Source organism: Malania oleifera, chromosome 6 (genome assembly GCF_029873635.1).
Source record: "Malania oleifera isolate guangnan ecotype guangnan chromosome 6, ASM2987363v1, whole genome shotgun sequence".
NCBI classification, from domain to species: domain Eukaryota; kingdom Viridiplantae; phylum Streptophyta; class Magnoliopsida; order Santalales; family Ximeniaceae; genus Malania; species Malania oleifera.
Window position 1 is genome coordinate 108,898,015 of NC_080422.1, and position 14,273 is coordinate 108,912,287.

Below are 14,273 nucleotides of genomic sequence, written 5' to 3' on the forward strand. Positions count from 1 at the left end.
CGTGAGTTCGTCACGTCGTCTTCAACATTTCGAACCAGCTGCGAGGTCGTCTTTAAGCCTTCGAACCTTGTAAGTCTTCTTCTTCTTCTTCTGCTGCTTGCATCCTGCTGCCTGCTGCTTCTCTTCTTCTTCTTCTTCTTCTTCTTCTGCTGCTGCTGCTGCTGCTGCTGCTTGCGTCCTGCTGCCTGCTGCTTCTCTTCTTCTTCTTCTTCTTCCTGCTGCCTGCTTGCTGTGTGCTGCTGACTGCTGACTGCTGACTGCTGCCTGCTCTTTTTCTTCTTCTTCTTTATATGTAAGCTTATAAATTAAATATTTGGTTAATTAATGTAAGCTTATAAATTATAACTAATACATAATAATTATTCTTTTTACAGAAATTTAGCTACTGTTTTTTAATTTATAATATTTAGTTTAATTAATGTAAGTTTATAAATTATAACTAATACATAATATTTATTCTTTTTATTGAAATTTAGCTACTGTTTTTTAATTTGTTTAGAAATGCATTATGTAAGTCTTAAATTTTAAATGGGTTATTGTCTGGATTAGGCTATTAGCTACTAATACAAAATAAGTTATTGCCTAATTTTCCTGAAATATATGATGCATTGTTTTTTCAGTTAGGATACGGGATACCAAGTCTAAAATCTTAAATGGATTCTAGTTTTGGATGTGAGGCCTCGGCAAAGAAAGATCCCGCATGGAAGTATGCACATTTGGAGGATAAGAAAAATAGAAATAATTTGACTTGCAATTTTTGTGGTAAAGTCACAAGGGGAAGAATATTTCGGGCAAAACAACACATTGTCGGAGGATTTCGAAATGTGAAAGAATGCTCTAAGTGCCCTGCTCATGTACGTGAGGAGATTAAATAGTATATGTTGAAGAAAGATATGGAAAAGGAGGAAAATGAGTTATTGCCCGACTTTGATGATATAGATCATTATGGTGAAGATGAAGAAGATGAAGTTCAAGAAATTGACATTCGTGGCAAGAGAGTGCTTACTAGTGATGGAAGTAAAAGATCATACCAATCCAACTTGAAGAAACCAAAACAGAAGGGGCCTATAGACTTGTTTTTTACTCTAGATCCAAAGAAAGCGGTTCAAGCTAGGAAAGAAGGGAAGATGAAGCAAACATCAATAAATGAGGCGTGCAAGAAAGAACTAAGAAAAAAGGCAATGGGAGATTTTGCTAGGTGGATGTATGATGCTAGAATACCATTTAATGCTGTACGTCTGAGCAACTTTGCAGTGGCACTTGAATCCATTGGACAATATGGTCTTGGAATAAAGCCACTTAGCTATCATGAAGTGAGAGTTCCTTACCTAAAGGAGGAAGTTAGTCGAATGAAAGAGTTGTTGAAGGTCCATAAGGAGGAATGGACAAAATATGGCTGCTCAATTATGTCTGATGGTTGGAGAGATTCGATTGCTAATAAGGACATAATAAACTTTTTAGTGAACTCTCCTAGGGGATCAGTATTCATCAAGTCTATTGATGCTTCTAATATTGTCAAGAATGCAGATAGAATGTATAGATTACTTGATGAGATGGTAGAGGAAATAGGAGAATCAAATGTGATTCAAGTGGTAACTGACAATGCGTCAAACTATGTTGCAGTAGGTAAGAACTTATTTTTAGAACTACTTTCTATAGTGTATATATTGTTTATTTTAATATTTTAATGGCTTAATTCCTTGATTTTTGAACAAGGAGATTGTTGGAAGCAAAGAGACCACATTTATATTGGACATCGTGTGCTGCTCATTGCATTGATTTAATTTTGGAGGATATTGGGAAGATGCCTTCAATTCATGCAACTTTGAAAAGGGCAATTTTTTTGAATGACTATATCTATAACCGTGTTAGCGTTGTCAACTTGATAAGACAGTTCATTGGAGGAAAGGAGTTACTAAGATCTGCAGTTACAAGATTTGCAACTGCCTTCATCATCCTTCGTTCAATCCATCTTCAAAAGAACAACTTGAGGAAGATGTTTACTTCTGAAGATTGGAATACTACTAAATGGGCAAAGGAGGCGGTTGGCAAAAGAGTAGCTACTATTGTTTTGATGCCTACTTTTTGGAGTACCATCGTCTATGCTCTTAAGTTAACAGGTCCACTTGTTCGTGTACTCCGTTTGGTCGATGGGGAAAAGAAGCCTGCAATGGGATACATTTATGAAGCAATGGATAGGGCTAAGGAAGCCATAACTAAGGCTTTTGGTGAGAGAGAGGATAAATTCAAGGAGGCATTTGAAATTATTGATACGAGGTGGGGATGCCAACTCCATCAACCGTTGCATGCAGCTGCACACTACTTGAATCCATAATTTTTCTATTCAAACCCCAACATTTTGCAAGATGAAGAAATTATGACGGGTTTGTACAAACGTATTGCAAGGTTATTGCCAACTATTGAAATGCAAGATAAAGTTTCAAATGAGTTGGAAAAATACAATGCCGCTAGGGGCGTCTTTGGAATTAGTTTGGTAGTGAGATAAAGGAAGACAAAAGCACTAGGTAAAGTGGCATTTGTACTACGTCTTTCTTTTTGAAAATTATTTTTGCTATTTACCTAGTAGGTATTCATTTAAAATTTATTTTATAACAGCGCAATGGTGGATGGCATATGGATCAACAACTCCAAACTTGCAAAAGTTTGCTGTGAAAATTCTTAGCCTCACGTGTAGTACTACCGGTTGCGAAAGAAATTGGAGCATATTTCAACATGTAAGTCATTAGTATATCATGGATTAATTATTAAAGAACAAGAACTACCAATCTACTGCTTTTTAGAATCTTTATTAACCATATTACTTTAAACTTTTTGCAGCTTCATAGCAAAAGGAGAAATAGGCTATCCCAGCAACGCTTGAATGATTTGGTATTTGTGAAATATAATCGAACTCTGAGGCGTTGATACGACAAACTTGACACCATTGATCCCATCCTCCTGAAGGACATTGATGATAGTAATGAGTGGTTGATTGGTAGGATGGATGGTGATTCTGATGAGGATGATGAACTTGTGTTTGAAGATGATAATTTGACTTGGGATTCTGTTGCTAGAGCTGCTGGACTAAATAACCCCCTGCATCACACTAAATCAAGAATAAGTACAAATATGCCATCATCGTCTAGAGGAAGAGGAAGGGCTTCATCTAGTAGTGCAACCAGTGCTAGGGGCTGGACCACAATGTTGGAACTTGTAGATGAGGATGAAATCCAAGTGGATAGTGCAGAGGAGACGGAAGAGGAAAAAGATGTTGGAGAAAACAGTTTTGATGATGAAGAGGAAGATGATGATATCTTCGCCGACTTAGTTGATGATGAGTGATGAGTGATGATTGAGGAGGATTTTTAGATTTTATATTTTGAAATCTTTTATTGTACTCTTTTCTTTTGATGTTGAACTATGTTGAATTGTTGATGCTTTTGGGCTTCGTCTTGGCAATTTTATTAAATTTCCAATTTTGTTATTGAATGTTTTGGCATTTTAAATTCTAATATCACTAGATATTCATATATTCATATATAAAATACCCCAAATAGATATTTACACCATTTTAATAATTGTGCGCCTCACCTTCTTGAGGCGCGAGCCTTCGCCTCGCGCCTCGGCTTCAAAGACCCTTTGCGCCTCGGCTCGCCTCGCGCCTCTGACTACTATGATCCCATCTTCTTTTGTATTGCAATTTTGCTTGGAGGATTTTGAACAAATCATTCGGTATAATGGAAGGGAGTTGGGTTTGCCCTTCTTCAATGGAAGATCTGTTAGCCATCTCCTTTGTAGGCTTTGGATGAAGGAAAGGATATGGCAGCTTTGTGGAAGAGTGGCATCTTTGCAGTGATATGGGGTTTATGGTTGGAGTGCAATACACAGATATTTTCTACGAAGAAGTTAAACTTGACACTGATCAGTATATAGCTTCTTTATGGTGTTGTGAGGTAAGTAGAGTCCACCATCAATTTTTGGGTCCCACGACAAAAGAATAATAGGGAAAAGAGAAGAGAAGATTGAAGAAGGCGATAGATGGTGTAAATTTGGTCAAAAAGGGATGGCGGTTGTTATTACTATAGTACCACACTGTACAACTACACTACTTGTATTTTGATTATAAATAGTTTCATCCCATCTAATTACTATCATTCCCTAAAACTTAGAATTCCTTGTATTTTGAAGGTTTGTTAGCCAATTTTGTATTGGAGTGTGGGGAGAGAATTTGAGATTTCTTTTGTATTGTTGTATTCTCCTCATTTGAGTTAGTGAATTGCCTCTAGCTGCTATGTGGTTTTTCTCTCCAAATTGGAGAGTTTTCCATGTAAAATTCTCGGTGTTGTATTTGTATGGCTTTCATTGCCTTTCTCTATATCAGTTTGATCTTGAATTGGGTATGAAATAAGTGGTATTAGATAAAGTTGAATTTGTTACTGTTTACGTATATGTTACTATTCACATATATGGATACCGTTCAACCCCGCTCCCAACAATTGGTATTAGAGCCATATATTTGATTTAGAGAAAGATGGCAAGCGAAGACAGAAGTACAAGCGGTTCTAAAGCTACAACTGTTGTAGTTTCAAACACAAAGTTTGAAGTTGAAGAATTTGATGGAAGTAATAGCTTTGGAATGTGGCAATGTGAAGTTATGGATGTCCTTAATCAACAAGGACTAGACATAACGTTGGAAGATAAGCCCGATGACATGAAGGAGGTAGACTGGAAGCAACTAAATCAAACAACTTGCAGGACAATTCGGCTGTTCCTTGCGAAAGATGTCAAGTACGCCATCATGAGAGAAAACATAGCCAAGACGCTATTGTAGAAGTTGGAAGACAAATACATGATGAAGAGCATCCAAAATAGGCACCATTTGAAAAAGAAGCTCTTTCGATTCCAATACAAGGAAGGTATGTCTATGATCAATCATTTGAGTGTTATGAACAAACTGCTGGCTGATTTGTTAAATTTAGATGAAGAAATTAAAGATAAAGATAAAGCTATTATTTTGCTAAACTCCTTGCCTGATCCTTATGAGCATTTTGTAACCACCATAATGTATGGGAAAGATACTCTTTATTTTAAGGATGTCTCAGATGCATTGATGAATCATGAAGTCCATAAAAAGGATAAAGAAGTTGAAAGTAATGCATCAGAAGCTTTGGTTGTATGGGGTAGGTACAAATTCCGTAAAACATCCAAAAGGAACAACTTTTGCTCGAAATCAAGAGTAGTTTCTTCGAATGGAATAAAATTCCTTGTTAAAGATGAATGTGGATTTTGTCACAACAAAGGCCATTGGAAGAAGGAATGCCTTAAATTGAAGCACAAGGAGAAGGAGAATGCAAGCGCCAGCACAAGTGCTAATGTAGCTGATGAATCTGATGAGGATATAGACATAGCACTTATCTCCACAATAGAATGTCAGCCTGATGAATGGATCCTAGATTCGGGATGCACCCACCATATGACGTACACTAAAAGCTATTTCACTAGTCTTGAAATAGTAGATGGTGGTAAAGTACTTATGGGAGATGAGCGTCCATGCCAAAAGAAAGGAGTTGTTACTGTTCGATTGAAGCTGCATAATGGAACAACTCTAAAGTTGCCAAATGTCTGGTATGTACCTGATTTTTAAAAGAATTTGGTTTCAGTAGGGTATTTAGATTCCAAAGTATTCAAAATCACCATTGAAAATGGATTTTTGAAGGTCATCAAAGGTGTGCTTGTTGTTCTAAAGGGCACAAGGAGAAGTAACCTATATTTTTTGCAAGTTGTAGATGGAGCCAACACTGCCGTGGAAAAATCAGAAGGAGACACTTTTAATACTACAAGGCTTTGGCACATGCGACTTGGACATGCCAGTGAAAAAGCTATGCAAGGGCTGGCAAAACAAGGCTAGTTGAAAGGTGCCAAAACTTGTAAATTAGAATTTTGTGAACATTGTGTACTTGGAAAACAAACAAGAGTGAAGTTGGGTACTGTTGTCCACCAAACAAAAGGCATTCTTGACTATGTACATGCTGATGTGTGGGGTCTCACTAAGACTTCAACATTAGGCGGCAAACATTGGTTCGTCACTTTTGTAGATGACTTCTCTAGAAGACTTCGGGTGTATACCATGAAGCATGAAGATGAAGTCCTAAACGTGTTCTTAGCTTGGAAGAAGATGATTGAAAACCAGATAGGAAGAAAGATCAAGTGCCTATGATCAGACAATGGTGGAGAATATAAGTCTGATCTGTTTCAGATGTTTTGCAAAGATGAAGGAATCAGGAGGCATTTCACTGTGAAGGGAACTCCACAACAGAATGGCATAGTAGAAAGAATGAATCACACTTTGCTGGAAAAGGTGAGATGCATGCTATCCAACGCTGGTTTGGGTAAGGCGTTTTGGGCGGAAGCTGTTACATATGCTAGATCATCAATAGACTGCCATCTGCAGTACTTGAAGGAAAAACACCCATTGAGGTATGGACTGGAAAACCTGCTACTGATTCCGTACGTATTTTTGGTTGTCCAGGTTATTACCATGTAATTGATGGTAAGCTTGATCCCTGAGCAAAAGAAGCCATTTTTCTTGGCTTTAACAGTGGCGTGGAAGGTTACAGGTTGTGGAGTAGAGAAGCGGAAAAGTTGATATTTAGCAGGAATGTCATTTTTGACGAAAGTCGAATGCTCGGGAAAAGAAAAGAAGATGCACCCATGGAAAAGACTAACAAAGGTCATTTGCAAGATATAGAAATATGAAAGGCCATTATAAGACCTCAATCTGAATATACTCCTCTAGTCACCGAAGAAAATGATGAAGGAGATGATGAAGAGGAGGAACTAGAAGAAGAGCCACAACAACAAGTAGAGTCTAGTGTGACCAGGTGACCTTGAGAGAGATTAAGGAGCCAGTGCGGTATACAGACATGGTTGCGTATGCCTTGCCTGTAGTTAAAGATGATATTCCTTCCACGTATAAAGAAGCTGTTGCATGTTCTAAAAATGTGGAATGTAATAAAGCCATGAATGAAGAAATGCAATCTCTTCAGAAGAATGATGCCCGGGAGCTTGTAAAGTTGCCCAAAGGAAAGAAATCAATTGGTTGCAAATGGGTCTTTGCCAAAAAGGAAGATCTAAGTAACAAAGAGAAAGTTAGATTCAAGGTTTAATTGGTGACAAAAGGGTATGCTCAAAAGGAGGGAATTGATTATAATGAAGTTTTCTCTCCAGTAGTGAAGCATTTCTTTATTCGAATTTTGCTGTCCATGGTAGCTCAATTCGATTTGAATTTGGTTCAACTTGATGTGAAGACGACTTTATTACATGGAGATCTTGAAGAAGAAACTTATATGACGCAACCAGATGGCTTCAAGACAAAAGGCATAGAAGACTGGGTCAAGTTGAAACGGTCTTTGTATGGTTTGAAACAATCTCCAAGGCAATGGTACAAGAAGTTTGATCAATTTATGAAAGACCATGGCTACATAAGAAGCCAATATGATCATTGTGTTTATTTTCGGAAATTGAATGATGGTTCTTTTATATATTTGCTCTTGTATGCTCATGACATGTTGATTGCAGCCAAAAGTACAAAGGAGATTGAAGAATTGAAGACCAAAATCGAAAATGAAATTTGAGATGAAAAATATCGGTGAAGCCAAAAAAGTTCTTGGAATGGAAATCACTCGTGACAGGGAAAAGGATATTGTGTGCCTACCCACAACAAAATTTGAAGAAGGTACTACAACAATTTGGCATGGAAGAAAATACAAAAGCAGTAAGTGCTCCTCTAGCTCTCCATTTTAAACTCAGTGCAAAATTGTCTCCAAGCATTGATAAAAAAAAGAAGAGATATGGAACGAATACCATATGCTAGTTTGGTGGGAAGTCTCATGTATTTGATGGTATGTACTAAACCTGATATTTCTTAAGCTGTTGGTGTAATTAGTAGATATATGCATAATCCCGGTAAAAAGCATTGAGAATCAGCTAAGTGGGTTTTGAGGTATCTTAAAGGTACCATGAATATTGGTTTGAAATTTGAAAAAGATCCTAGTAGTTTAGACAACTTTCTTGTGGGATATGTAGATTCAAATTATGCAGGTGATCTGGATAATAAAAGATCTACTATAGGATATTTGTTTACTTTGGCAAAGGGACCAGTCAACTGGAGGTCTACTTTGCAACCCACAATTGCATTATCTACTACAGAAGTAGAATATATGACAGCTGGAGATGCTGTAAAAGAAGCCATTTGGATTCATGGATTGATTGCAAAATTGGGAATTCACCAAGAAAAGGTGATGGTGTACTCTGATAATCAAAGTGCTATCCATTTAGCAAAAAATCAGGTCTATCATGCTAGAACTAAGCACATTGATGTTAGGTATCACTTTCTTTGTGATATAATGAACAATGGACAGTTTCGACCTCAGAAAATAGACACGAAGGAGAATCTCGTCGATATGTTGACCAAGGTAGTAAATGGAACTAAGTTCAACCATTGCTTGAAATAAGCCAGGATTGTAAATGTCTGAAAAAGAATGAAGAGCAGCAAGACGCTTGAGCTGGAGGGGGAGAAACACAGAATTTTGGAAAGGTAATCTTAAAGATTAGAAGCATCCCCAAATTGGTAGTGAGAGGGAGATTTGTGAGGTAAGTAGAGTCTACCATCAATTTGTGGGCCCCACGACAAAAGAATAATAAGGAAAAGAGAAGAGAAGATTGAAGAAGGTGGTGTAAATTTGGTCAAAAAGGGGTAAAAATTGTTATTACTGCTACATTACTGCACAGTTTACTACGTATTTTGATTATAAATAGGTTCATCCCATCTCATTTCTATCATCCCCAAAAACTTAGAATTCCTTGTATTTTGAAGGCTTGTTAGCAGATTTTGTATTTGAGTGTGGAGAGAGAATTTGAGAGTTCTTTTGTATTGTTGTATTCTCCTCATATAAATAGGTTCATCCCATCTCATTTCTATCATCCCCAAAAACTTAGAATTCCTTCTAGCTGCTCCATGGTTTTTCTCTCCAAATTGGAGAGTTTTCTATGTAAAATTCTCGGTGTTGTATTTGTATGGCTTGTCCTTCATTGCCTTTCTCTATATCAATTCAATTTTGAATTGGGTATGAAATAAGTGATATTAGATAAAGCTGAATTTGTTACTGTTTACATATATGTTACTATTCACATATATGGATACTGTTCAACCACACTTTCAATAGGCGTGTTAGGTTTGAAATTTTTAGGGATGCTAGTTTTCTGGATTTACATAGGGGTTCGAGGAATTAGCTGGTTTGATCTCTCTCTCTCTCTCTCTCTCTCTCTCTCTCTCTCTCTCTCTCTCTCTTTTTGTTCTTTTTTCTGGTTTGTTGTAGATCTTTTTCGGGAGATATCTTATTCTCCCTCCTTGTAAATTCTTTCCCTATTAATGAAATTTATTTTACTATTAAAAAAAATTGTGGACTGGTCATGTTATTTTGTTTGGATTATGATCCAACTGGGGAATGATGTTTCTTTCTATTAATTAACATGCTGCCATTATTTTGTTCTTCAAAAAATAGAGATTTTTAACTTACATTTTGTTCTACTTTCTTCCTTGACCTGTTGTTTTGAATTTCAGGTGCTTCGATCAATGGTCTGGAGACTTTGCTTCATGCTAAGGTGGGTTCTGGAAGCCTTTGATAGTTCAAAACTAACTTTTGGTTTATTTGTTCCTTCTCTATTTTTTTTCTTTTGTTTTTGTTCAATTACCACTTTACCTAAAAGTTTAAGCTCTTAGGTTGTGGGCCAATAATGTATATCAAGCTTTAACACTCGCTCACACATGCAGCTCAACGGCACGCTGAGAGACACACATGATAGATACCACCAATTATAATGAATACAATATTTTTTTAAACATCACATAATAAACGCGGGAAACGAAACTAGAACCCAGACCCTCTTGGTAATCAGCTAAGACACCATGTTAGATTACCGCTTTACCTAACAACTTAAGATGTTAGGTGTTAGGACCGGAGGAGCCCATGGGTGGGCTTGATACACATGGGTAAACACCAACTTGACCCAAAAGTTTAAGCCTATTGGGTCTTGGGCCCAACCATGTATATAAGCACCCATCATCCACTCTAATTTTCCAATGTGGGACAAGCTCACAAGTGGAATTCTCAACAATCTCCCCCTCACTTGTGAGTTCCAACTGCTCCCCCTTGAACAGAAATCGTCTCCCTTCTGGGAGTAAGCCTAATTCCCCAACAGTTGCTCAAGTAGGCTTTACCACTGGCGCCTTACGTGCCTCGGATTGCATTCCACGTGCCCCTGAACCAATCCTACCTCTCATATATGGACCCTATTCAGATCTATCTGCAGCCTAGATGATCCTTATTGGCCTTGGCTACACACTTGGTCCTCCAACTGTTATCACGTCAGGAGAATTAGCTTCTCGTCTCGACTTTTATGATGTCGCTCACCTAGAGTTACGAACCGTCGGCTCTGATACCACTTGTTAGGACCGGAGGAGACCATGGGTGGGCTTGATACACATGGGTGAACACCAACTTGACCCAAAAGCTTAAGCATATTGGGTCTTGGGCCCAACCATGTATATAAGCACCCATTATCCACTCTAATTTTCCAATATGGGACAAGCTCTCAAGTGGAATTCTCAACATTAGGTTGTGGGCCAACAATGTATATAAAGCTTTAACAATTTTTTTTTCAAGATACTTACGGCGACAAAAAGAATGTTATGTGTCAGGTTTAAGCTCAAGCATTTCTTTTTTCAATGTTGAGAAAGAATAATATTATTAGTAGCCAAAGAATGTACATAACAGGAGAATAACAAATCCTCTTAATATTAACACAATAAGCTAAAATAGAAAAGCAAAAAAACAAATAAACAAACAAAACAGCAAACTAATCATGTTGATCATCCTCAGAACACATTCCCCTTGAAATATCCAGCAGCAACAACCAATAATAAAGCCAAATATTGGATCTTATTCCAATCCAAAGACCAAGAAGTCCTCTTCCTCGTGAGAATATATGTGTTCTTTCCATCCAAACACTCGTCCCCCACAACACAGCATACGACTCACATTTCCAAAGGGCTAATCTGTCTTTGCTCCATCCGAACCTGAAAAAGAAATGGCCAGCATATCCTCCAAACCTATACAAACCCAACTTTCCTCAATAAATCCAAAAAGTCAGTTCCAAATCCTCCAGGATAAAGAACAATGCAAAAACAAATGAGGAAAGATTTAGATCTATCAAAATGAAGAACACAGATATCCTGTAATAAACCCTTTGAAAGTTTCCTACTTTGCAACAGATTGTTAGTGGGAACCAAGGTCTTAAATTTCGATTTCGACACAAATTTCGAAGCTCCAAAAGTACGGAAATTTTGATAGAAATTTTGATTTCGATTTGAAAAAATAACGAAAAATAGTAATAAAACATGGAATTCTTTGTGCAACTTTAGAAATGGTTAACAAACATAATAATATAAGTTTTAGGACTAATATATTACAAATTAAATACATCTATGTTTTGTATAAGGTGGAAAAGTTGTAAAATATTATGTGTATTAAATATATTTGTAAGATAATGTACGTTAAACATATTCAGTTTATACGAATGAAATTCATAAATCAATAAATATTATTTATTATACAAATAATGATAATTTAGACATGAATAATTAAATTAAATGTTACTGTAAGTTTATTTTTTCATATAATTTCAAAAGCACTTGTAATAATCTTTTGTTTCGACAAAATAAATAAAATAAATTAAGATAGAAATTTCACTTCACTCCTAAATTTCTCATTTGAATTCTGACAAAATTTCATCGTATGGTTAAAATTTTGATAAGTTTCGCTAAAATTTTGAGATTTCGATAAACTTTGAATAATTCGTTGAGATTTCGACGGAAATTATGCAAGACGGAAATCGAATGCCATTTCAATTTTGAGGGTGACGTAAATCGGAAATTTCAACGGAAATTTTGACAATTTCATGGAAGTTTAAGACCATGGTGGGAACTCAATTAAGAATGACCAACCAAATGACAAGCTTTAATTTTATACAGAACCTTGACCTTCCAAATACAATGCACAATGCAAAAGACAAGTTCTTGCAGATCAAAAAACTTAAAAAAACATGTGAAAGGGAAGTCCTATGAAGAATCTAGCAATCATCTCCTAACGACTTCCTATTGGAAGGACAGAACTCTCCAACAAGCTCAGGAAAGATGCCATTTCCACCACTTCTCTATCATTCAGAGCTTTATGGAAAGGGAAATTGTAGGGAAAATTCTCCCCATGAGAAAGCAAAAAAGAAGTAGAAACAACCACATTATATACTGATCAAATGACATAAAAAGAGCTAAATCTCCTATCCAAAAGTCTTCCCAAAAGTGAATATGAAGCTCAGTACACACATCAAATTTGGTCTTAGAAATAAAATGAGGATCAAGCTGAAATATGCAGCTCCAAGGACTCTCAAAAGATAATCTAAACCCCACTTTAGTATCTCACCCAATTTTTTGTAAGCTAAATTTATTTTAACTCACTTCATGTTGATGTGAGTTGCTTCAAAAGGAAATCTCCGTAACCATTTATTCATCAAGGCAATGTTTTTAGACACCAATTTCCCTAGACTCAGCCCCACCTCCTTTCTTTTCTTAATCTACACACCACTTCCCAGTTCCCACCAAATTGAATTATTCTTCTTCTCCTTAACCCAACCATAGAACGAAGAAACACTTTCATGATTCTCTCAATAATCCTAGCTGCTGCCACAGAAACTTTAAAAGTGGACTTGTGGCATCTTTATAGTTTTATGGGGAATTTGGACAGAAAGGGTTGCTATATATTTTTTGGAAAGAGGAATTTTGGTCTACTTTGGGAATTGGTATAGAATTTAGTAATTAGATTCTCTTTGTTCCGTTGCAGCTGGTGGTTTTAAAGCGGTGTTTCTCTTGAACTTCAAAGAGATTTGGTAGGCAATTTTATTTTATTTTATTTTATTTTTCTAGTCTATTTTGGTTTGTTCTTTTCATAGGAGGATCTTTTTCTCCTGTTTTTACATTCTTTCCTCTTAAATGAATACATTTTTTTTTGTGTCCAAAGAAGAAAAAAAGTTGGCACCAACAATCTGTTGCAGAGTTGACCTTTGAAGGCACTTTCTCTCATTATGTTTGTGAGTTTAGAAACACCTTATCATTTATTTTGGCACTGTGATTTTCCTTGGAAGATGTGGAATAACCTTTCTGGTTTATTGGAAGAAGGTTGGGTTTCTCTGGTTAAGGTGGAGGATATTTTGGTCATTTCCTTTTCTTGTTTTGGCGAAGGCAAAGATGTAGTTGCTGTATGGAGATATGTGATTTTTGAGGTGGGTGTGGGGAATTTGGCTGGAATGTGATGTGTGTACATTTACTGGGAGAAGCTAAATATCTCTTTGTATTATTTAGTATTGCTTTGGTTTGCTGGTGCCAGTTGCTCTAAAGGAGTGAGATTCTGTTCCATCCGAGGGGATTGGCCTGCTTTGTTTGTTTGATTGTTGTTTTCCGTTTATTTTTCTCATTTTGTTTTATTTCTTTTTTTGAGGATAATTCTAATTCTCTTTTGTTCTTCCTTCTCATGTAACCATATATTTTTTTTTAGTGGGGAAAAAAATCCGTTGGTACATGAAATTCACTTTCGGTACTGAGTTGCATCCTTTTAATTTAATATTTAGGCCTTTTTAAATGTTAATTGTGTTATTAAAATGCAGTTGATAGAAAAACTGTTGATCATATTCAGTTTGAAGCACTTAGAAAGAATCATTACAAACAAGTTCTTCGATGAAGTCTTCCAGAGCTTTGTGCTAGTGAGGATATTATCATCATTTTTTGTGCTTTGGAATATTATGTATAGAATAGGAGACCTAATTCTTTTGTGGGCTGTCCAGCCATTAGAAGTTCTATAACATGGAGTCGAAGCAAAGACTCAAGACTTAAGAGCCCACATAACCACCGCTACTGCCAAATCAAACCCAAGATAACTCAGCATTTTGCCTGCCCATCATCAACATCCTATGTTTAATATGAAGAATGGAATGCTCTTATTTTCCAATCTATAACCTTAGTATGTCATGCTGCTATTGTTAGAAGAGAATATGTTATTTTAGTAATTAGGTTGTGTTAATGGGGGTATCTTTGTCCTTGAGACTTTATTATTATTATCAATAATATATAAGAGGGCAGACCTGGTGCTGTACATGGACTCTAG

The 14,273-nt window shown here is 36.4% G+C and overlaps 1 protein-coding gene across 4 annotated transcripts in view; it reads left to right on the forward strand.

Moving 5' to 3' along the window:
• Positions 1–14,273, forward strand: part of LOC131157916 (dicer-like protein 4) — a 190,065-nt gene that overhangs the window by 27,196 nt on the left and 148,596 nt on the right. For all 4 annotated transcript variants that reach the window (XM_058112378.1, XM_058112379.1, XM_058112380.1 and 1 more), the window contains exon 6: positions 9,623–9,663. In XM_058112378.1, the coding sequence (XP_057968361.1) occupies positions 9,623–9,663 (41 nt within the window). The remainder of the gene's footprint in view (positions 1–9,622; positions 9,664–14,273) is intronic.